This window comes from Nomascus leucogenys, chromosome 12, assembly GCF_006542625.1.
Source record: "Nomascus leucogenys isolate Asia chromosome 12, Asia_NLE_v1, whole genome shotgun sequence".
NCBI classification, from domain to species: domain Eukaryota; kingdom Metazoa; phylum Chordata; class Mammalia; order Primates; family Hylobatidae; genus Nomascus; species Nomascus leucogenys.
Window position 1 is genome coordinate 103,400,764 of NC_044392.1, and position 25,868 is coordinate 103,426,631.

General features: G+C 37.4%; 1 protein-coding gene across 1 annotated transcript in view; it reads left to right on the forward strand.

The window, feature by feature from the left end:
• The window catches only part of ANKRD13C (ankyrin repeat domain 13C), a 90,089-nt gene that overhangs the window by 12,531 nt on the left and 51,690 nt on the right, over positions 1-25,868 (forward strand). Inside the window, exons 2-5 of the mRNA XM_030823142.1 lie at positions 2,329-2,370; positions 13,161-13,265; positions 22,534-22,619; positions 24,275-24,320. Coding sequence (XP_030679002.1) covers positions 2,329-2,370; positions 13,161-13,265; positions 22,534-22,619; positions 24,275-24,320 — 279 coding nt within the window. The remainder of the gene's footprint in view (positions 1-2,328; positions 2,371-13,160; positions 13,266-22,533; positions 22,620-24,274; positions 24,321-25,868) is intronic.

Below are 25,868 nucleotides of genomic sequence, written 5' to 3' on the forward strand. Positions count from 1 at the left end.
AAAATTCACTTGAGTGTCTCTAACTTTATAAGTTCCTTGGATAAAATTGAAAAATTGCAGACATAGAGTTGTTTGTGAGGGGAGCGGTGGTTTCTTTAATGTCTTCATGAGATAGGTATGCAATTTCTACGTGGAAGGAGAGAGAAATCAATTTTACTAAATTCATATATAAAACTGCCTATAATGAAAGATGCTTTTTTTTTGTGAGATGGAGTTTTGCTCTTGTTGCCTAGGCTGGAGTGCAATGGCGCCATCTCGGTTCACCGCAACCTCCGCCTCCTAGGTTCAAGCGATTCTCCTGCCTCAGCCTCCTGAGTAGCTGAGATTACAGGCATGCGCCACCACCCCTGGCTACTTTTGTATTTTTAGTAGAGAAGGGGTTTCTCCATGTTGGTCAGGCTGGTCTTGAACTCCTGACCTCGGGTGATCCGCCTCCTGAAGTGTTGGGATTACAGGCATGAGCCACCACGCCCGGCTGAAAGATGCTTTTGTTGGTCAGGCTGGTCTTGAACTCCCGACCTCGGGTGATCCGCCTCCCGAAGTGTTGGGATTACAGGCGTGAGCCACCATGCCCGGCTGAAAGATGCTTTTCTTCATTGCATTATTTTCATATTAAAGTACTAAGTACCAATGGAAATTTGTACCTCCAGTTCTTATTTCTGAAAAACATAATGTCACTTATATCTCCAAATCCGTCTTATTTTTTTGTCCCTAGTTAAGATCAAGAGATTTTCTGTAATCCAGGGTTTTGTTTTTGGTAAAATTACTTACAGAGATGACGTTATGTTATGTTATGTTATGTTATGTTATGTTATGTTATGTTATGTTATGTTATGTTACTTTGAGACAGAGTTTCACTCTTGTCGCCCAGGCTGCAGTGCAATGGAGTGACCTTGGCTCACTGCAACCTCTGTCTCCCGTGGTTCAAGCAATTCTCCTGCCTCAGCCTCCCGAGTAGCTGGGATTACAGGCGGGTGCCACCATGCCTGGTTAATTTTTGTATTTTTAGTAGAGATGGGGTTTCACCATGTTGGCCAGGCTGGTCTTGAACTCCTGACCTCAGGTGATCCGCCTGCCACTTTCCCAAAGTGCTGGGATTACAGGCGTGAGCCACCGTGCCCGGCCATGGAGATGACTTTAGTGTAGTGAATTTATTTGTGCTGTTTTCTAAATTTTGCTCAAGATAGTATTTTGCTGACTTTGCCAACAATTCCCATTCCATTCTGCCTTTAGTGAGCAAAAGTCTGTGTGTGTGTGTGTGTGTGTGTGTGTGTGTGTGTGTGTGTGTTTGAATCATGGCCGATGTCTTGTCAAGCTGAGAGTGCAATTTATCACATGCACATCTCTTATGTCCTGCATGTGATCCCTTGATAATGTTTCGCTTATTATTTTGGTCATAATTGTTAATGTGATGACTTTTGTAAAATTGCTAGTTGTGAAATTTAGCAAATTTTATTTACTGACTTTTTAATTTCAAATATTACTGTTTAATATTTAGATCATAAGTATGGCTTAGGGTATCATTTTGAAATTAAACTGGTCATTCTATAACATGAAATATAGGATGTAGTCCAAACTTCTTAGCACAGCTTTCAAGTCTTTGTCTTTTGCTCATCATTCCAATATCATTCTTTACTGTTTTCTATAACTTCTTCACCCCCACTAATAATAACTTTTTGTTTGTTTGTTTCCCAAATATAAATTGTTTCTGCACTTGAGTGGTGATTTGGATAACTTAAAAAAAAATCTGGAATGCTAGGCAGTGTTGCTTTTGTTCGCCTACAGATTTCTAACAGATTCTTTACGGCTCATTTCAGTGTGGTCCATTCTTCAATATTGAACTCTCTGCAAAGTTATGAGCGCTGCCCTATGTTCCACGGTCAGGCTATACTCCCTTCTATTTAGTAAATAATTATTATTATTTATTTTCCTATTTGTCTCTAACAGAAGACTTTCTGAACAACCTGAAGACTGGGATTCAGTCTTACTGATTTTTGTCCCCAAGGATGACTAGATATTTAAATTGTTTGCTAAATCAACAAAGAATAATGTGAAAGAGAAATTAGCAGCAAAAGGAATCTATGAAATCTGTTTGAAAAATAAATTTCAAAATGGATATCCTTTTTTTGGAGGGGTTGGAGAGTACATTGTACTCAGAAATCATGGTATCTTCTGACTTTAAATTTGCTATATAAGCAATATTATTTTGCAGTCACAGTATTTTTGCTTAAAATCTGCCACTGAAATTTCTGAAGGAGCTGAAACCACTTTTAAGTAAATGTTCTTATGTTTTTACACCTTCTAATTTATTTATTTTATTTTTTTTAGGAAATACTCCTTTACACCTTGCTGTGATGTTAGGAAATAAAGGTTAGTAAATATTTTCTTTTTTATGTTTAACTTCATTTATGTATAGTCAGTTTAAAATTTTTAAGATCAATTTTGTCTTTTGAGTTTTTAAAAACTCGTTTTATTTGTTAATTGAACTTAGAATTTAGTATATTGAAATTAGTAAATATTTTCTTGTTTTCCATAGCCCTTTTTAAAAAGTGTTGGTGGAAATCCTCTACTAACTTTTATGTCTTTTGAAACTATGTTTTTTTCCCCTTACTAGGTTGTTTTATCAAACAAATTTATAATTTTAGAAGACATTTCCAAATATTAAGATTTATTAATTATTATACTTTTCATATTAGAGTTGTATATGATTTTTAATATATGATATTTTATATATATAAAGTCATAAGTTGAGCCCTTTGTATAGTAGATAATTGTAAAAACTTAATACTTGTTTATTAAGTATTTATTAAAGTATTCATTATTTAATTAAAAAACCTTATAGGCAGGTGATTTAAAAGATACCTACTTTTATAGGTTATTCCTAAGTGCAGTAAAACTTTAGTTATTTAGATCCCTGGTTATTCTGGAAAGTGAGAATTTTAGATAGCTGAATAGCAATCCTTTGAGTACTAGATTTTTGTATTTTAAATGTGTTTGGTAAAATTTTTTTTTTTTTTTTTTTTTTTTTTTTTGAGGCAGAGTCTTGCTCTATTGCCCAGGCTGGAGTACAGTGGTGCAGTCTCGGCTCACTGCAACCTCTGCCTCCCAGGTTTAAGCAATTCTCCTGCCTCAGCCTCCTGAGTAGCTGGGACTACAGGCGCGTGCCACCACGCCTGGCTAATTTTTTGTGTTTTTAGTAGAGACAGGGCTTCACCATGTTGGCCAGGCTGGTCTCGATCTCCTGACCTCATGATCTGCCTGCCTCAGCCTCCCAAAGTGCTGGGATTACAGGTGTGAGCCACCGTGTCCAGCTGATACGATTTTTTAAAGAAATATAATTGTATATTTTTAGACAGGCTAATGAACTTCTATTAAGATTTTTTTTCAATGATCTAGAAGTATCATTATGAGCATCTGTTGTTGTTATATGGTATAATGTATCTGTCAGTGTAAATGTTTGATCTGAATGTATGGGCTTAGGGATATTGCTAGAACTTGTTTTTATTTTATTTTATTTATTTATTTATTTTGAGACAGAATTTCATTCTTACTGCCTAGGCTGGAGTGCAGTGGTGCAATCTTGGCTCACCACAATCTCTGCCTCCCGGGTTCAAGCGATTCTCTTGCCTCACCCTCTGGAGTAGCTGGGATTATAGGGCTAATTTTATATTTTTAGTAGAGATGGGATTTTTCCATGTTGGTCAGGCTGGTCTCGAACTCCCAACCTCAGGTGATCTGCCCACCTTGGCCTCACAAAGTGCTGGGATTACAGGCATGAGCCACCGTGCCTGGCCTTTATTTTATTTTTGAAACATGGTCTCGCTCTGTTCCCCAGGCTGGAGTGCAGTGATGCAATCATGGGTCACTGCAGTCTTGAGAACTCCTGAGCTCAAGTGATCCTCCTTCAGCCTTCAGGATGGCTGGGACTGTAGGCACATGCCACCATGCCTAGCTAATTTTTTCATTTTATGTAGAGACAGCTTCTCACTGTGTTGCCCTGGCTTGAACTTGTTTTGTTGAAAAACAAAGTTCTTTTGCTAGTTTGATTTTTAAGTTCAAATGTTTAGATGAAGCATGTGATCCACAGGATAATATAATTTTTATTTTAGAGACAGGGTCTTGCTCTGTTGCCCAGACTGGGGTATAGTGGTGCGATCCTAGCTCACTGCGGCTTCAAACTCCTGGACTCAAGTGATCCTCTCGTCTCCAGCCTCCCAAGTAGCAAGGACTAGAGGCGCATGCCACCATACCTAACTTTTAAATTTATTTTTAGAAATGAGGTCTCGCTATGTTGCCCAGGCTATTCTCAAACTCCTGGCCTCAAGCAGTCCTCCCTCCTGGGCCACCCAGAACACTGGGATTACAGATGTGAGTCACTGTGCCTGACCTTAATTTTTATTTTAATTCTATATAATTGGTGATTCATATCTGTATCTTCAATGTTACAGTTATGGCTTTTTTTTTCTTCTTAACAAGGAAGATTAACTAGAGTAACTTCTAATTAAAGAAGTATTCATTAAAAGGCTACATGTTAGAGAAACTCAAGAAGTAGGGCCCAGCCAGGTCTCAGGAAGAGTGGGAACCATGATGTTTGGAGGCATCAGTCATTCTCCTATTTCCTTCTCATCTTTCAATCTCTTATGGTTTGTTTGCTGTTCTTTATATCCGCGGTATTCTCTTTTTTCGTGATTGACTTTTTCTGTTTACTGAAATTGAACAGACCTAAAATAATTCTTTTAGGATCCTAAGTTTTAATGACTTTCTGGCTAGATGGGTTTCTTAGGTTCCCAAATTTCTGAGCAAAAAGTTTGATTGGTCCAGTTTATCTCCAGCCAAGCCACAAGTGATGGGTGATGGCAGACTTATGAATTATCTGTCTTTAAGATAGGTATTTGCTTCTGTGAAATTAGCTTTAGCTAGACTGACTTGGGTGAGATTTGCGGGTAGGAGAGGGAATCCGGAATACAGAGGAGGTATGTTTACTTTAGCAGGAATGTGGATAGGGCAGGCCATGATTGACATCTCTAGCAACCTTGGTGAAAATATGTCAGATATAGTCAGCTGAATTTGATCAATAAAAACTTACGCTTTTTTTTTTTCAGAGAACATTGGATTGGAACTTTAGAAAATAACTAGAATTTATTATTTACAATATGCCAGATGCTTTTCCTAGTACTTTACACGTATTTACTCATTTAACTCTTACAACAACCATGTGAGTGAAGTGCTATTATTATTGCCATTTTATGGAAGAAAAACATTAGCCCCAAAACTTGCCCAGAGTAAAGTAGCCAAGTTTAAAATCTGTTTTAATGGTGTATTGCTTTGCCCTCTTTTTCACTAAGAATCATTCAGAAAGGATATGGTCTAGATCAAAGTTGGCCAACATGCAACTTGCCGAATCTGATTGCTATTCTGGAATCCTTCCTAATTTAGCACTTTAGTAGTTAATATGGATTTGAATGTGAAATGAAGCCTATCTGCCATCTCTGTTTTAGGGTTCTAATTTTATTTTATTTTTCCACTCAAATATATTCTCACAGAGGGTATTCTAATTTTAGATAGATGTGCTATTATGCTTCATCATAGGTTTATATCAGCCTGTTTTAAAATGTATTTCAGCCAGGCGTGGTGGCTCACGTCTGTAATCCTAGCACTTTGGGAGGCCGAGGCGGGCAGATCACTTAAGGCCAGGAGTTTGAGACCAGCCTGGGCACCATGGCAAGACCCCATCTCTACTAAAAATACAAAAATTAGCTGGGTATGGTGGCACATGCCTGTAATCCCAGCTATTTGGGAGGCTGAGAAAGGAGAATCACTTGAACTCAGGAGGCGGAGGTTGCAGTGAGCCGAGATCATACCACAGCACTGCAGCCTAGATAACAGAGCGAGACTCCGTTTCAACAACAACAACAAATTAAAATATATTTCATAAAACATTAGTTTCTTTGCATCCATTGAAGTACAGGAGAAAAACCACATTAGTTTTATGGGATATTGAAAGGTATTTAGAAGAAAATAGAGTTTCCAGAGCAAATCAATTTGAAAAATACTAGGTAAATAAAAGTTAAAAAGTTTTCTTCGTTGTGGAACTTGTTAGAAATTTGATATGCTAATATGCATTGTAATGTTTCAAGTTGGGGCATGTGTTGGACGTAGTGGTCAGAGTTCCCCACAGTTATTTGATGTTTGCTCTTTTTTATAAGTATCTTGACAGATTAGAGTTCTGTGGGATGTATTTTGGGAAACACTTGGTTAGATGATTCAGGATCTGCAAATAATGTTGGTATTTGTTGTTTCTGAATCCTTTTCGAATAGAGTAGACACAACCGATTACATACTGATCCATTAACATTTTTCCAGTTGTGCACCCTTTTTTTGCTTTTTTTCTTATGATCTTTACGTATGTGTTTGTATAGTTCTCTTTTTAAAATAAACAAACTTGAAAGTCTGTTGATATTTTTTATATTTGGTTGCACAAGAGTGAGATTGGAATTTTTTTTTTGAGACGGAGTCTCGCTCTGTCACCCAGGCTGGAGTGCAGTGGCGCGATCTCGGCTCACTGCAAGCTCCGCCTCCCAGGTTCACGCCATTCTCCTGCCTTAGCCTCTCCGAGTAGCTGGGACTACAGGTGCCCGCCACCACGCCCGGCTAATTTTTTGTATTTTTAGTAGAGACGGGGTTTCACCGTGGTCTCGATCTCCTGACCTCGTGATCCGCCCGCCTCGGCCTCCCAAAGTGCTGGGATTACAAGCGTGAGCCACCGCGCCCAGCGAGATTGGAATATGTAGTGGAAAATAAAACATCTACTTTATACTTAGTGTTCTTTTTTTCTTTTTTTTTTTTTTTTTTGAGTCGGAGTCTCGCTCTGTTGCCCCGGCTGGAGTGCAGTGGGATGATCTCGGCTGCAACCTCTGCCTCCTGAGTTCAAGCGATTCTCCCACCTCAGCCTCCCTAGTAGTAGCTGGGATTACAGGCTATTTTTTGTATTGTTAGTAGAGACAGGGTTTCACCATGTTGGCTAGGCTGGTCTCAAACTCCTGACCTCAGGTGATTTACCCACCTCAGCCCCCAAAGTGCTGAGATTACAGATCCACTGTGCATGGCCTACTTAGTGTTCTATACATTGCTTTTATATTATATCATTGTTCAGCCTAGATAGTCTATTCCTTTTTGTCTTCTTTTAAGATACACTGTAACTTTAGTGATTTCATTTAGTAGTAGCTGGGATTACAGGCATGTGTTACCATGCCCGGCTAATTTTTGTATTGTTAGTAGAGACAGGGTTTCACCATATTGGCCAGGCTGGTCTCAAACTCCTGACCTCAGATGATTTGCTCACCTCGGCCTCCCAAAGGGCTGAGATTACAGGTGTGAGTCACTGCGCCTGGCCTACTTAGTGTTCTATACATTGCTTTTACATTATATCATTGTTCAGCCTAGATAGTCTATTCTCTTTTATCTTCTTTTAAGATACACTGTACCTTTAGTGATTTCATTGTTGTAGGGCACGTTCTGTTTCTGTACTTGTCTGTAAACACAACAAAATTTCCCAGGGCCTTCACATAATATTTTAATTGAGGTAAAGAGAATCTTTTATACTTCTACATGCTTTCCCTATCTCACTCATCTTAACCTACTGAATAACGTTAGTTTTTCACCACAGACGACTGATTTTTTTTCTGAATTTCTGAGCCCATTGACTAATATTAGTGATGTCATGTGGGAGATTATTGAACTGTGGATTTGGATGGAGATGAAGAATATTATACTTAATTAAGGAAGGTTTCAGGAAGTTTTACGAGATGATATAGAAAAACTAATCTTTAATTATTATCCTTTTGGTTGAAAATATGAGAGAAAGATTTTTCAAACCAGTTGCTGCAACTTTTAATTCATTTTCAGTCTTTTTTGGATCTGCAATTTTTTATTTTTTTCCTAAAGTAACTTTAGAATTAATATGGTTTCTAACTTTAATAACTGTAGATATTCTTTTGTTTCCAACTGTCCTATTTTTCTCACTGGTTCTCTCTATATTTGATCATCTTTATAGTTCTTACTTATTAATGTGTGATTTCTTTTTTTTTTTTTTTTTTTTGGTTTGTTTGTTTTTTTGAGACAGAGGCTCACTCTGTCACCCAGCCTGGAGTGCAGTGGCATGATCTCCGCTCACTGCAACCTCCACCTCCCAGGTTCAAGCAATTCTCCTACCTCAGCCTCCTGAGTAGCCGGGATTATAGGTGCATGCCACCACGTCCAGCTACGGTTTTTATTTTAGTAGAGACAGGGTTTTGCCATGTTGGCCAGACAGGTCTCAAACCCCATACCTCAGGTGATCTGCCCACCTTGGCCTCCCAAAGTGCTGGGATTATAGGCATGAGCCACTGTTCCCGGCCTAAATGTGTGATTTCTATTCCTCATAATTTGCATTTTTCACAGTCCTTTGCTTGAGTTCTTCCTGGCACATTTATGCATTCTTTATGCCTTAGTGCCTAGTTGTTAACTACCTTCTTTTAGTATTATGCGTTGTTAACATTACTGAGAGAAGACATTCGATTGATCTAGTTGTTTTTTTTTTTTGAGACGGAATATCGCCCTGCCACCCAGGCTGGAGTGCAGTGGTGTGATCTCGGCTCACTGCAACCTCTGCTCCCTGGTTTCAAGTGATTCTCCTGCCTCAGCCTCATGAGTAGCTGGGACTACAGGCATGCGCCACCATGCCCAGCTAATTTTTGTATTTTTAGTAGAGACGGGGTTTCACTATGTTGGCCAGGCTGGTCTCGAACTCGTGATCCACCTGCCTCAGCCTCCCAAAGTGCTGGGATTACAAGTGTGAGCCACTGCTCCTGGCCCATTTTTTTCTTTAACGATTTTTTTGGTTACTAATACATGCATGTTGAAACAGTTGAAATCATACAATACATAGATATATAAAAGCATCATCTCTCTACTTTTTTTTTTCTTATGTAGTTAACATTAAAGCCTCATGGATATCCTTTCATATTGTACTCTTTACTTACAACACAGAGACTTTGTTTGTTTTCATGTAAGTAGAATCCCTACAGATGGTAATTTGCCATATTTTTCCTTTCTTTTAAAAGTCTACCATGAAATAGCTATAGAAATTTGTAGATATCTTACATGTTTACATTCCCCTATGCATGTATACATACAAACATATTTACAAAACCCAGTGGTTTTTTGGGAGATGGGTCCGTTTGTTTTTATTCTTTTAAAAAAAATTTTCTTTTTATCTTGGCTATCATGCCCTCTTCTTACTAATCCCCTTCTCAATAAATATGGTAACGCATGTTAAAACCTGCTGGATATTCTTACATACATTTCTCTATGCTTATTATTATATAGAAATACTTGTGCATGTGTCTGCACATACACATTCATGTATGTAGTTTTTTACTCATTCCTTTTATTTATTTATTTATTTATTTATTTATTGACTCAGAGTCTCTCTCTGTTGCCGAGGCTGGAGTGTAATGGCGCTATCTCAGCACACTGCAACCTCTGCCTCCGGGGTTCAGATGATTCTCCTGACTCAGCCTCCGAGTAGCTGGGATTACAGGTGTGTGCCACCACACCTGGCTACTTTGTGTATTTTTAGTAGAGATGGGGTTTCACCATGTTGGCCAGGCTGGTCTTGAACTCCTGACCTCAGGTGATCTGCCCACCTTGGCCTCCCAAAGTCCTGGGATTATAGGTGTGAGCTACTGCACCTAGGCTTACTCATTCCTTTTTAAACCATGCAATCATTATATGCTTCTGTGGTGAGCAGATGAATTGTATCACTTAGCAGTACACCGTGACAATTCCTTTAAGCCTGTTGGGATGGCTCTAATTGATTCCTTTTTTTGATTTATTTAATTCCTTTATCCTTCTGAATATTTTATTATAAAAAATTTTAAATATACCCCCAAAATTGAAAGATTATCACAACAAACACTCAAATGCTTTCCACAGACTCAATAATTAACATTGTTTCATATTTTATCTTTGTATGTTTTATATATATAAATTTTGTTGTTGTTATTTGTCTTATTTGTTTGTGTTTTTGAGTCAGAGTCTCGCTCAGTGGCACAATCTTGGCTCACTGCAACCTCCGCCTTTTGGGTTCAAGCAGCTCTCCTGCCTCAGCCTCCATAGTAGTTGGGATTACAGGCCAGTTCCAACATGCCTGGCTAATTTTTTTGTATTTTAGTAGAGACAGGTTTCACCATGTTGGCCACGTTGGTCTCGAACTCCTGACCTCAGATGATCTGCCCCCCTCAGCCTCCCAAAGTGTTGGGATTACAGGCATGAGCCACTGCACCTGGCCTTTATTTCTATATATTGTTTTTGTTATACCATTTGAAAACTAAATGTAGATATCATGACATTTTACCCCCAAATACTTCAGCATGCACCTCTAAGAATACATATATTCTCCTTCATGAATAACCACATTATCATGATCACACCAAGGAAAATTAATGATATTGTTAAAATACTATCTCATACCCAATGCATATTGAGATTTCTCCAATTGTTCCCAGAATATCATTTATAGGTTTTTTATACTGAAACATGACCCAGTTGAGGGTCACTCATTGCATTTGGTTGTTATGTCTTATAATCTAGAGCAATTTGCTCACCTTTTCCCCACCTTTGTGCCCAACTTTTTGAAAAGTCTTGACCAGTTAACTTGTAGAATGTCCTTTCTCTCAGATTTGCCTGATCATTTTCTCTCCATGTTTCTTAACCTGTTCTTTATCCTTTGTTTTTTCCGTGAATTGAAAATCAGCTATAGAGGCTTTATAGATTCAGGTTAAACATTTCTGGATAGAATATTTCATAGGTGATATTAGGAACTTTACATATATCACATTGGAAACACAATATCAGATTTTTTCATAATTAATTGCCACTAAGATCGTTTAAGTGATAATCTTCAAATATACCCATTGTAAAGGAACAGTTTTCTGTTTGTTATTAGTAAGTATTCTTGGGACAATACCTTGGTTCCATGTGAATATCCTATTCCCAGCATAAAGCTTTTTACCTAGTGGCTTTAGCATTCAATAAAGACCTTTGCCTAAACCAGTTATTACATGGGGTATTATGTTAAATTTTCTAATTTTATCATTTCTTCTACATTTATTAGGTAGCATTGCATTATTCTGTAAGTAAGAACTTATTGCCCTCCCTTTTATTTCTTGATGTTGTTATGGGCTTATCAGTTTTTTTTTTTTTCAATGTGTTATAACTAGTTAGCCATTATTCTTTTTGATGCTAAATTTCCCAAATTTGGCTAACCATTCAAGCTGCCTTCTCTGTACTTTTGATATGACTCCAGTCTTAAAAAATTACTGTATATTATTACTGTAATGTAGATGCAACATGTCTATTATTGCCCTACTGTGTACATTCACTTCGTTTCCAGTATAATCGCCATACAGACAACACTAAAATAAACATTCGTGTACATATATTCTTATATAGTGTTACCGGATTGAAACACTGCTATGAAATTTCTGTATTTATTTTACATGATTGTAATAAAGTTCCCTGCTAGTATATTTATTTCTTCTATCACTAGGAATAGTGCTAAAGTATAAAGTAGTGCCATTTGTTCTCCACCTTAGCCAACCCACATTACACTATCTTAACACTCTTATTTCTTTTAAAGCACTTATCATTATCTTGCATTACTTTTCTTTTCTAGTTATTAATTTACATGCTATATTCCAACATAGGAATTATGCTCTTCGATAGCAATACCTTATCTAGTACCTGGTATTTAGAAATTGCGTATAATAGACATTTGGTAAATATTTGCTGAATTATTGATCAAATGAATGGATGGATGGCTGTCTTTTTTTTTTTTGAGAAGCAGTTTGGCTCTTGTTGCCCAGGCTGGAGTGCAATGGCGCAATCTCAGCTCACTGCAACCTCCACCTCCCGGGTTCAAGCGATTCTCCTGCCTCAGCTTCCCAAGTAGCTGGGGTTACAGTCATGTGCCACCATGCTCGGCCAATTTTGTATTTTTAGTAGAGATGGGGTTTCTCCATGTTGGTCAGGCTGGTCTGGAACTCCCGACCTCAGGTGATCGGCCCACTTCAGCCTCCCAAAGTGTTGGGATTATAGGCATGAGCCACTGCGCCCAGCGTGGGCCTCAGTTTTTTAACTTTTTTCCTGTTAAATAAACTTTTTATTTTTTAATTTTAATTTAATTTTATTTTATTTTGAGATGGAGTCTCGCTGTGTCATCCAGGCTGGAATGCAGTGACGCAATCTTGGCTCACTGCAACCTCTGCCTCCCGGGTTCAAGCGATTCTCCTGCCTCAGCCTCCCAATTAGCTGGGACTACAGGCATGTACCACCATGCCTGGCTAATTTTTTGTATTTTTTAGTAGAGATGGGGTTTCACCGTGTTAGCCAGGATGGTCTCGATCTCCTGACCTCATGATCTGCTCGCCTCGGCCTCCCAAAGTGCTGGGATTACAGGCGTGAGCCACCACGCCCGGCCAACTTTTTATTTTTAATTAAAGAAAAAGTTTTCTCAACCTATAGAAAGGTCTATACATTAGACTTCTTTTGATTATTTGAAAAACTATCTAGATTTGTCATTGTATCATAAGCTGAGTTTTGCTGTTTTTCTGAACATTTTTCCAAACCATAGCAATTATAAAATTTGAAAAATAAGTGTTTATTGGAAACATTACTGACTCTTTTTGAAAGCACTTTTGTTTCTGAAATAAAAAATGAACTTTCTATTTGACATTATGGACATACAAATCCTCTTTTGGGTCTTACTAGCTGATAGGTATTTGCATGTAAATCACTCTTGAAGTTCTTGGGTTATCTTTTAGAGTATGAAAACATTAAAAAAATACTCTTGGGAATAATTATTAGGGAACATGATACCTTCTTTGCAGAGAGATCCAATTTATTTTTAAGTAGTAGAATGGATACTTTTTAAATCTAGGGATCTGAAATTACCTGATTTAGTTAGATACATAGAAATTTTTCAAATTACGTAATTCTACATGGTACAGTGTTTATTTCATCTATTTATGTTAATTTGGTATATTAAACTTTTATATATTTATATTTAGAGATTCTAAAAATTGCATGATGTTTGATATTATTACTACTTTATATTGCAGAATGTGCCCATTTACTTTTGGCTCACAATGCTCCAGTCAAGGTGAAAAATGCTCAGGGATGGAGCCCTCTGGCGGAAGCCATCAGCTATGGAGATAGACAGATGAGTAAGCAGTATGAATTACTGTTGTTGATATAGCTTCTAAAAATACGAAGTGATGCATTTGAAATATTCTCCATTCATTGTAACTTGCCATAATATGAGCTTTTGCAATTATGTATAAACTTACATGTGAATTATTCATGACTTAGGAACTCGAACATTGAGTGGAACACAGAAAGAACTGAAGAATCATGTTTAAAATTATGAATTTTTTTTCTTTTGCAGCATTCTACCTTACTGATGTTCTCTGACTTTTTTTTATTCATCCATAATACAGGACTTTAAAAAAAAATTGATACCTAACTGTCCTTTTTGGCAACTGCTTAATTATTTAGGCCATTATTGGAACTAAAAATAACCGTAGTGTTACAATAGTTATCTGCTTTAGTTGGTAGGTATAGATTTTGCTGGAAGCAAGGAAAAAGACTGTCTCTATTTTTAGTCATTAAAAGAGTATTTCCAAAACATGTCATATTCTTTTTGATAATATGCTGAATGTTGAGTTATTCCACTCTCCCTCCTCCTACTCATAATTTTTTTCAACTTCACATACAGATCTCATTTTTGTCAAGTATATCTCAATAGTGGAAAATTTTATAAAACTTAATCTGGATGAATGGGAATATTATCTTGCTGATAATATTATCTTTATAGTTTTAGGCTGAAAATGATCAATTAAATCTAACTTTGTGGAAGGAAATGAAAAAGTTGGCAGTTTTATTAAAGAAATGCATAATGTGGAACTCTCCTAGGATGTTACATAGATTCAGTCTTATTTTGATGCTACATTTTGGGCTCCTCTGGGCGCTTTCTTAAGATTTGGCAGGCTGGGTGCGGTGGCTCACGCCTGTAATCCCAGCACTTTGGGAGGCCGAGGTGGGCAGATCACCTGAGGTCAGGAGTTCACCACCAGCCTGGCCAGCATGGTGAAACCCTGTCTCTACTAAAAATACAAAAAAACTGCCAGGCATGGTGGTGGGCGCCTGTAATCTCAGCTACTCGGGAGGCTGAGGCAGGAGAATTGCCTGAGCCCAGGAGGCGGAGGTTGCAGTGAGCTGAGATTGCACCATTGCACTCCAGCCCGGGCGACAAGAGCAAGACTCTGTCTCAAAAAAAAAAAAAAAAAATTATTTAGCTGTATATTGTACCGCACATACATTTTTGTGGACTTCCTGAACTTTATAAACAAAAAATTTTTTTTTTTTTGAGACGGAGTCTCGCCCTGTCACCCAAGCTGGATGGAATGCAATGGCACAATCTTGGCTTACTGCCACCTCTGCCTCCTGAGTTCAAGGGGTTCTCCTGCCTCAGCCTCCCAAGTATCTGGGATCACAGGTGCCTGCCACCACGCCTGGCTAATTTTTGTATTTTTAGCAGAGACAGGGTTTCACCATGTTGGTCAGGCTGGTCTTAAACTCCTGACCTCGTGATCTGCCTGCCTCAGACTCCCAAAGTGCTAGGATTACAGGCATGAGCCACCGTGCTCAGCCTATAAACAACTTTTAATGGTGAAGTTATATTTGGGTCTAAGATTTACTAAGATAAAATTGTAATATTTTAACAACTAAAATGAGTGTATTTTTTTTTATTTGTTATACACTGACAGTTGTCCTTTCTGGACAAATATCAGGAGACCCTTATGAGAGCAAGAAACAATGCTGAACCTAGAATTGTTTCAAGGAAAAGATAAAAAATGTGCAAATCCAAAAGAAACTGATAGTAAGAGTTGCAACAACTGGTCTGAAGAAACTTCTTCTGATTTTTCTAACTAATTAACAGAGTGGAGAGGAAATGAGATTGGCTTCTGGGTTTCTGTCTAGTGTGACTTTTGTGACTTTCAATTATTCTTTTTTTTTTTAAGACGGAGTTCCACTCTTGTTGCCCAGGCTGGAGTACAATGCCACAATCTAGGCTCACCCGCAACCTCTGCCTGCTGGGTTGAGGCGATTCTCCTGCCCCAGCCTCCCAAGTAGCTGGAATTACAGGCATGCATCTCCATGCCCGGCTAATCTTGTAGTTTTAGTATAGATGGGGTTTCTCCACATTGGTCAGGCTGGTTTTGAACTCCTGACCTCAGGTGATCCACCAGCCTCGGCCTCCCAAAATGCTGGGGTTAGAGGTGTGAGCCACTGCGCCCGGCCTCAAGGATTCTTTTACTCAGAATCAGTATTTACTGAGTCCTTACTATAAAGCATGTGTGTGTATTAAGATGTGGAGAATAAAAGACCTGGTCTCTTCTGTTTAAGAATTCATAATTATTGGGAAGGCCAGTAAACAAAATTTTCCTGGAAAATTAGTTAAAGGATATTTAACAATCAATTTAAAGGTAAAAGATTGAGGCTCAGATAGTTGAGGTCTGTTCTTAAAGTGATTTTCTTATGTAGAGTGATATCTAAGCCATTCTAAATAATATCCCATTGTCCATTATTATGTAGTTATATAACCATAATTGCTCAGTGCTTTTATTTTCATGACTTTCCATCACATGAAACAAATACTTAACTGCTAACTTAAAGGATAATTAATTGAATATCTCTTACGGTTTATTAGAAATATTAATATAAATGTATAATGGTATTAAACATATGTCTGTTCTTATTTATTTATTTTTTTTGAGACCGAGTTCAAGCGATTCTCCTGAGTAGCTGGGACTGCAGGTGCCTGCCACAGTGCCCAGCTAATTTTTGTATTTTTAGTAGAGATGGGGTTTCACCATGTTGGCCAGGCTGGTCTTGAACTCCTGACCTCAGGTAATCTACTTGCCTCGGCCTCCCAAAGTGCTGGGATTACAGGCGTGAGCCACCGTGCCCGGCTATGTCTGTACTTTGAAATTATCTTAAGCACTGTGATTTAAGTTTTTGATTTTTTGACTTGTGTTACATTAACATTTTCTGGGCTCAGAAAATTATGTTTTTTGAAAAATCAGAGGTAATCTAATATTATTAATTATTGGCAAAAACTTTGTGACCTATTTGTCCATTTTTTCTGATTTCTGATAATTTTGCTAACATTCTTGTACCACAAGACAGACAATGCAAACTACTTGTCAGAGACTGTTTAGAATCATTTCACTAATTAGTGATAAAATTTCAAGATTATGTTGCTTTTCTGCCTTACAGTGGTTACCTGGTAAACAGTGATCAGCCCAGACCAGTATGAGATAGAGATATGGATACAACTAAAAAGCCTTTTTTCCCCACAATTTATCCCTCACCCATGGTTCCTAGCTTTCTCTGATCTAGACAGCTCTGGTTTCTTTATGCAGTCTGTGATCTAGTTGTCTTTTGTCTCTCCAGAAGTTGCTCACAGTTTGTGCAGATTTATGTCATGGTATACTTATGGTAGTTTTGGGAATTCTGTCGGCCTTTGTCTTATTTTCGTGGCACATCAAAAGTGTTAATGTGGAGGGAGAGACAGCAGTTCGTATTGGTTTGCCATCTTACATTGAACTAGAAGTCTTCATTTAGTCTTCAATTTTATATTTCTTTTTGAGAGAAGGCTTTCCTCAACTTCTAGAGTAGGTTAAGTTCTTGTTGTACATTTTCATTGTGGTTTACTCTTTTCCTTTGCAATATGTTGCATACTTCTAATTAATTTTTCAGTATGTGTTCCCTACTCTGTGTATCTTGATAACATAAGCTTTGTGAGACTTCAAGTCATGCATATGTTGTCTTATTCACCCCTTTATCTCTGGTACAATATTTGTTTAATGAATTAATGAAGAGATGAATAAAAACTGCAAAGAAAATTCGAGACTGTGTATCAAGAATCAAAATTTTTCTTAAAAGTATTATATTAGATGCCAGTAATCCCAGCACTTTGGGAGGCCGAAGCAGGCAGATTGCTTGAGCCTGGGAAACATAGGGGGATCCCAACACTACAAAAAGTACAAAAATTAGCTGGCGTGGTGTGTGCTTGTAGTCCTAGCTACGTGGGAGCCTGAGGTGGGAGGATTGCTTGACCCTGGGAAGTGGAGGTAGCAGTGAGCTGAGATCACGCCACTGCACTCCAGCCTGGGTGACAGAGTGAGACCCTGTCTGAAAAAAAAAAGAAAAAACTAAGTATTATAGTAGGACTTTTATTTATCACAACTCTCCTGAGTTTTCAAAACTTTGTAATGTTTTTTCTTATAAGAAAATGATGACATTCATTGTAGGAAATTAGGAATTATAGGAGAAAAAAAGAAAATAATATCACTCAAAGATAACCACTGTTGGGTCAGGTGTGGTGGGGCATGCCTGTAATCCCAGCACTTTGGGAGGCCGAGACAGGTGGGTCGCTTGGGCCCAGGAGTTCAAGACCAGCCTAAGTAGCATGGCAAAAACCTGTCTCTACAAAAAAGTACAAAAATTAGCCAGGCATGGTGATCTGTGCGTGTGGCCGCAGGTACTTGGGAGCTGAGATGGGAGGATCCACTTGAGCCTGGGAGGCTGAGGCTGTGGTGAGCCGACATTGTGCCACTGCACTCCAGCCTGGAGCCTGGGACAAAGCGAGACCCTGTCTCAAGAAAAAAAAAAAGACGACCACTGTTAATATTTTGTTATATTTTAGTTTCGTCTTCTGGTCATATTATTCTCTGTGTAAAATTCTTTAAAACCTCCTGTTCTGAGGACAAAGACCAAAATTGCTAACTTTGTTCATAAGGTCCAGTATGATAGTATGTATCACTTCTTTGTCTCCTTCCTCATCTTGTTCTTTCCATCTGGCTTTCTATGTGTCAGCTCTGCTGGCTTTTTGGTTTCTCATACTCCTCATACTTATATATCCCCCTCTTTTTGTCACAGCTCCTTAAGATTCTTCAGATCTCAGCTCAAGTACAAGGAAGTTTTCTCTGCTCATATACTGTGTCAGAACTCTGCCCATTCCCTTTAGGCAGAGTGTATGAGGCCAGGAATTGTCTCTTTGTGTTCTGAATACCTACTAGATGTGTCAGAAACATAGTCAGGATGTGCCATTAACTTTGATGTTGAAGAAGTCATCCTACTTTAGGGAGAGAGACCAGTGAATATTCTGTGGCATTCTGAAGTATTTACAAAGTCCCGGGGGAAACAGATGAGTGGAAAAGTTATTCAGGTTCTTAGCAAGGTGTTTGGTTATTAAAGCTGTTTCAAAGGATTTTAGGAGTTAAAAAGGTGGGTAAAGGCATTCTACTGTGCGAGAATGGAATGTGTATAAAGCATGGAAATATAAAAAAACAAGGCATATGCTAGGGAACAATATGTATTTGGTTTCTTTCTTTCTTTTTTTTTTTTGTTTTGAGATGGAGTTTTCCCTCTTGTTGCTCAGGCTGGAGTGCAATGGCGCGATCTTGGCTCTGCAGCCTCCGCCTCTCAGGTTCAGGCAATTCTCCTGCCCCCGCCTCCCGAGTAGCTGAGATTACAGGCACCCGCCACCATACCCAGCTAATTTTTTGTATTTTTAGTAGAGACCGGGTTTCACTATCTTGGCCAGGCTGGTCTCGAACTCCTGACCTCAGGCGATCCACCCGGCTCGGCCTCCCAAAGTGCTGAGATTACAGGTGTGAGCCACCGTGGCCCTCTGTTTGGCTTCTTAATGATACATGGCAAAGATGGATGAAGGGGCAAAGACCAGTGTTGGGAAATGAAGTTGTAATGATAAAAGGACCAGGTTGATATCAGCTTTATGTGCTATTCAAGATGTTAATCCCAATTTCCAGTCTCTGGAAAACCCCAGAGGACTTCAAAGCAGGGATTGATATTATTAGATAAGTGAAAAGACTTTCTAATTAATACAGTGGAGTCAGGGAGGCAAGAGATATTTAGAAAAAAACATTTTTGGAACAAATGAGGTAAGCTTGACTTAAAGACATAGTGTTTTTAGAGAAGGAAGGGATAGATCAGAAAGTAATTAAAAGAAAGATTTAGCCGGGCGTGGTGGCTCATGCCTGTAATCCCAGAACTTTGGGAGGCTGAGGTGGGTGGATCACCATGTCAAGAGATCGAGACCATCCTGGCCAACATGGTGAAACCCCGCTTCTACTAAAAATACAAAAATTAGCTGGGCATGGTGGCGTGCGCCTGTAGTCCCAGCTACTCTGGTGGCTGAGGCAGGAGAATAGCTTGAACCCAAGAGGCAGAGGTTGCAGTGAGCCAAGATTGCGCCACTGCATTCCAGCCTGGCGACAGAGCGAGACTCCATCTCAAAAAAAAAAAAAAAAAAAAAAGATTGATTTAACAGAATGGATTATCCCTTGGATATGGGTAATGATAGAATGATTCAGAGTAACTCTAAGGTCTCTGTTATGGATTAATGGTGGTGATTTCATTAATTAATTGATATATAGACTATAAGAGCAAGAGCAGTATGGTCTTTAATTTGTGTTAGATTTGTTGGGTTTGAATCAACTGTAGTACATCAGGTAGAACTGTCCAAGTGGGAAGCAGGAAATAGATTGGAGCTTAGAAGGAAGAGGAGCACAAAAGATAACAGATTTAAGTAATACCTGGAGCAGTAGGGCACAGTTCCAAAAGCTTTAGGTCAGACTGTAAACTTCAGTTGGAGAAGGAGGAAGGAGAAAGTAAAATCAGTTGTGGTTTATGGACTTTTGCATTTGAGTCTTTGTATGAATTCTCTTATCACCTAAATCCTCTAAAGCTAATTTTAATCTTCATTATTAATCAGTATTAGTAAAATTCTTACAATATGGGAATACAAATACTGATCCCTAAAAAGGATACTGGTAATTTTGTGTAATTGCTTTCTGAATGTGCATCCATAGGAAGTTTGAGTTTATGGTATTTTTCAATATGAAGCCTTATATAGAAAAGGGAATCTCTTTGCATATGTTGTTATACTATGCTATATACAGTGGTTGCCATTACCTTTTTAATGACGTTTGGTCGTTATTTATTGAATGCCTTCAGCTTTTTTAATGATGTTTGGTCATTATTTACTGAATGCCTTCAGTCAGTTACAATTATATTTAGTTAATAAAATCAGGCTGATAAAAAAATATGTAGTCTCTGCTTTTTATTGAAAGACCCTTTCTATCTAGGAATTGAATTCTTTTCATTCTCTACGTTCAACCGAGGCCCATTTCAATCTGAAGGCAAGGTAGATTGAATAAGATTTATTAAGGTACTTGAGCTTATAGTGGAAAACAATGACTATTAAAAAGAATTGTACTACATTTGGGTAATATAACTTTGACATTAAATTATAATGAACAGGAAGGTTTGTCAGATTCATACTTGAATCTTTAAATGATTATCTAAGTCATTGATTCTCAGACTTTTTGGATTTCACAGACCAGAAAAAAAATTTTTTACTGTGATTGATATAGGGAATCTAACTTTTCCATTTTAGACTATCAGAACTTTATAAAAACGGTAACTACTGTCTTTTGTGATCCACATTTTATTTTTAAAAAAAGATATTTGACACCAAAAGTAGGAAGAATAGTCTTTAAAAAAATTTATTAAGAAAAAACTCATTCTAGTACACATTTTTTCTCATTTTCTGCATATCATTGGAAACTCAAATAATGGGGCACAGAAATGTAGGTTCGTATTTGGGAATTATTGATTTAGGTCACCAAGCTAGTATATGGTAGAACTGAAACTAGGTCCTGTGTTTCCTGATTTCTGTGTCTCAGTTTTGATTATTTTGAGATACCTTCAGTAATTTAAACATTGTTCTTTGATTTTTGGCTTTTTAAAATATATTGGAATTTAGTTAGACCTGTGGTTAAAAATAAGAATAGCTCCTACTATTTTTACATGCTTCCCTAGATTTTTCCTAATTTTGGGCCTATGTGGACAAAAGAAAAATCTAGTCCAAGCTTTCACTACCTTCTTTTTTTATTCGCCTTCTGCTTCTGCATTCCACATGGGACTTGAAGTGGTTTATAAGAATGCATACTGTGAAATAGTAAAAATGTTTTACTGATTTTTAAAAAGCCCTCAGAATGCATATGTATATGTATGTATATGAAAAATATGTTAGAATCAGGAGGAAATTAGCATGTATAGATGTGTATATTTCCCCCGATGCACATTTTTCCATGTTCTTATTTTTTCCTGTGCTTATTTCATTCAAGTCTAATATTTTTTCTTATTTTGACAAATATTAAGGATTAATTGATTGATTTTGCCAGTGAATTTTAGACCTTCATTCTAATAGATAAAAATTGTATTTAGTTAATTACAGGCACAGTGTCTTGCTCTGTCACCCAGGTTGGAGTGCAGTGGTCATAGCGCACTGCAGCCTCAAACTCTTGGGCACAACCAGTCCTCCTGCCTCAGCCTCCCAAGTAGCTAGGATCACAGGTGCACACCATCAAGCCCTGGCTAATTTTTTTTTTTTTTTTAATAGAGATGGGGGTCTCACTATGTTTCCCAGGCTGGTCTCAAACTCCTGAGCTCAAGTGATCCTCTCACCTTAACCTCCTGAGTAGCTGGGACTACAGGTGCAGACCACTGTGCCCTTACTTCTATTCTTACTTGACAAAGGAGAGGAAAAAAAAGGAAGTTTAGAGAAATTAAGTAGTAACTTGTCCAAGTTTACACACAACCACTAAGTGGTAAAGCTGGGGTTTGAACTTCAGCAATGTGCTTAAATCTCAGTAATTGAAAATACACTATGGAGGACTTTAGGTTTGCTTAGATTCAGAAGTTCTTTTTCCAGGTACAATAAGATTCATTTTTGTATTTTTTATACTGTGCTGGTAGTATGTGATGGTATATCCTCCAGTGATAAAACAACAGATACACCTGGTAACAATTGCAGGTAATTACATGTTTTTAGAAAAGTGGCTTCCAGTGGGATTTTTGAGATCTGTTGTTTTTGAGATCTTCCTTGAGGTCAGTGTTCTATTAGGACATTGCATCATTTGAATGAGTTTGCTTATCTTGGCACAGTTAGGTAAATCGTTACTGATAATTAAAAACTAGTAAAAGCTAGTGTGAATATGGTGTAGGTTGATGTTGAAATATCTCTTCTCATTATTCTTTGGGGATCATACCAGTTTTATTAAACTTACTAACTTATTCTATCTGTATAGGTCCCATGTTCTCTGACTTCTATGTCTCAGCTTCTTTTACTGTTCCAAGAGGCCTTCAGTAATTTAAACATTGCTCTTTGATTTTTGGCCTTTCAAAATATATTGTAGATGTAGATACACACACACACATACACACACACATGCACATGCACATATGTGTACATGTATTATCTATATGTATAATAAGCCAGTGGTGTTTTTATTGCATGATGAAAATTTAAATTAGTTATTTTTGAAATTTAAACTTTAGTTACAGCTCTTTTGAGGAAGCTTAAGCAGCAATCCAGGGAAAGTGTTGAAGAAAAAAGACCTCGATTATTAAAAGCCCTGAAAGAGGTAAGCTATATTTCTTTGTTAATTTTGCACCTTGGGAGTAATTATAAGTGAGTTTTAAGCATTTTTTTCTTAATACAATTTAAATTCTCACTTAGTAAGGGCCAAAAAATGGTAAAAATCATGCTTAAATTAAGCAATAATTATAGTGTATGAATGTGATCTTAGTAGAAGCACCTCACTTTGAACTAGGAAGATAAAGATTTATTACTTTCAATAAATTAGATAAGAGCTCTAAAGAAAAAAAAAGCAGGTAAGTCACAGTTAAGATTCTCTACAGCTAAAGCCATTGCTACGAGAAGTGGCAGGTTTTTTTATTTGTTTGTTTTGGAGACGGCGCCTCACTCTGTCGCCCAGCTAATTTTTTGTATTTTTAGTGGAGATGGGGTCTCACCATGTTGCCCAGGCTGGTCTCAAACTCCTGAGCTCAAGCAGTCCGCCTGCCTCAGCCTCCTAGAGTGCTGGGATTATAGGCGTGAGCCACCGTGCCCGGCCTGTATATTCTTTATGTAACAAAAACTCTTTTTATCTGTCCTATCTCCTTGTGCTAAGAGCTGGGTATGCTGGCACACAAAAGAGAGTGGTTTGTTTTCTATTGTTACTCTCTTCCTCTGTATTTCTGCTGCCTGAAAGAACTGTGGGAGAAAGACAGACCTGTCATGATGATATGATGACAGCTTGTCTCTGTTAGTGGTGCTTTTTTTTTTTTTAGATCTGAAGAAATAGAAAAAGCCAGAAAAATGTTTTACTCATATTGCAGTGATATCTAATATTAATATTCACTTTTATCACTTTTTGAAAAAGACTAACTTGTTGATGTTGCTGTATTTGTAATGCTCTACTTGTATTTAGAACATATACTCTTAACAGTTATAATCTTTGGTGTCTAGCTTCTAATTTGCAAAATAAAATTTTTTTTCGGCCAGGCATAGTGACTCATGCCTGTAATCCCAGCACTTTGGGAGGCCGAAGCGGGTGGATCGCCTGAGGTCAAGAGTTCGAGACTAGCCTGACCAAAAAGGTGAAACTCCGTCTCTACTAAAAATTTAAAAAAAAAAAAATTAGCCAGGCATGGTGGCAGGCGCCTATAGTCCCAGCTACTTGGGAGGCTGGGACAGGAGAATTGCTTGAACCCAGGAGGCAGAGGTTGCAGTGAACCGAGATCATGCCACTGCAGTCCAACCTGGGCGATGGAGTGAGACTGCATCTCAAGAAAAAAAAATTTTTTTTCATAGATATTATATGATGACATGTTTCAGATTTAATAAACTTGTATTATCCCTTTACAGAAAAATATCTTCTATTACAATGGGCCATTTTTTAAATGCCATTATTAGGTTATACAAATAATCATTTTGGTAGTAATTTTTAATAACATTTCTAAAGTTAACTATTTAAAAAATAATATTTATTATTATTGTTATTTTGTTTATACTGGGAAGTGTAACATTTATTGATACAAATTTAAAGGCTTACCAGTTTCAGATATGTTACTATGTAGTTAAAATATTCTTATAAAATATACAGGTGCATATTTTCCTTTGTAATTAAGTATAGTAATGCATGTATTATAATGTTTTAAGGAATAGCCATATTTTTAAAGCATGAGAGCTTTTAACTAAGGTGCATTTAGTAATTATTCATATTTCATTTTTCAGCTAGGTGACTTTTATCTAGAACTTCACTGGGATTTTCAAAGCTGGGGTAAGAATATGCTATGTTTTACTATAAAATATGTACTCATGCAGAAATGCAAGTACAAAAATACCTATCATATAGAAATGTTAGGATAACAAATTTAATACTTGCTGTGAGGAAAAGTATTTTTCATGACATTGACTGTGATCATTATAAAGCCCTATAATATTTAATTATTCCAACTTGATTAGTAACTTTAATAAATCTTTTTTTTTTTTGAGACAAGTTCTCACTGTTGCCGAGGCTGGAGTGCAGTGGTACGATCATAGCTTACTACAGCCTCGAACTCCTGGGCTCAGGCAATCCTCCCCGCTCAGCCTCCTGAGTAGCTAGGACCACAGGCACATGCCATCACACCTGGCTAATTATTTTTATGTTTTGTAGAGATGGAATTTCACTGTGTTTCCCAGGCTGGTCTAGAACACCTGGGCTCAAGCTATCCTCCTACCTCGGCCTCTCAAAGTGCTGGGATTACAGAAGTGAGCCACCACATCTGGCCAATAGTTTATATTTTTAAGGTTGAAAATGGTACTTTTAGTTTTAAAAATGTTTTACAAACAGCATTTAAAATTTAATAATAGAACGCAAGGAGTTTTCAGAAAAGAAAATAATTATGGGATTATGGGACTACTGAATTTAAGGACATTTGAAATCTAGTACTTAGATCTCTGAATGTGGAGAATTTAGTTAACATTTTTTGTTTATGTATATTTTGTTGTCTTTCCGTTATTTTGCCTCTTGCATACTTTATAGCCACTTTCTTTACATACTATTTGGTTGAACATTGATTCCAGTGACTTATGAAAGACCCTAATTTTGCCCTAGATTTTTTTGCAGTCATTTATTGACTTACCTTAACAAGGTTTTTCTCCTCCTCATTTTAAACATGAGTCCACTAGAGAGAAAACTTTCATATCCAAATATGAAGTTTGATTCTAGTGACCTTTATTTTACTAACTAAACAACTAAATTTTGTTGTTTTTAAATATTTAAAAAAATGTAATCTCTAAAGGTTTAGACATAATGAGCTTATTATGTGAGTTTTTGTTAAAGCATCTAAATTATTATTTTTTTTTTTTTGAGACAAAGTCTCACTCTGTCGCCCAGGCACGTATGCATATTATACCAAATGAGGAACTTTGGGCAAAGAATTCAGTCAGTAGAATAGGAATTTTGAACTAGCAAATCTGTTTCTTTTCAGTTCTACATTCTGTGCCTCTATGGTTTTCTCTATACATTTAAAAACAAATTCTAGACTGTGAAGTGGAAATTGCTTACAGTACTTAGCCCCATCCAGTGCTGCTACTGCTCTGCCCAGGCAATTTGTAGTGGGATTTCCAGAGTAATAGAAATTTCAGTTTTAGGCCTGGTCTATGGGAGGTCAATAAATGCAACTTAATTTAAAACATTACATTCTGACATTTGTTAACCTTGAGGAAGTTATGATATTCTCACAATACACTTGGGTTTGCAAATTCAGCTTCAACTCGTCAGTAAGAAAATAGGTTATACAATATACCATATAGCAGTAAAATGCCTAGGAAGTTACCAGAT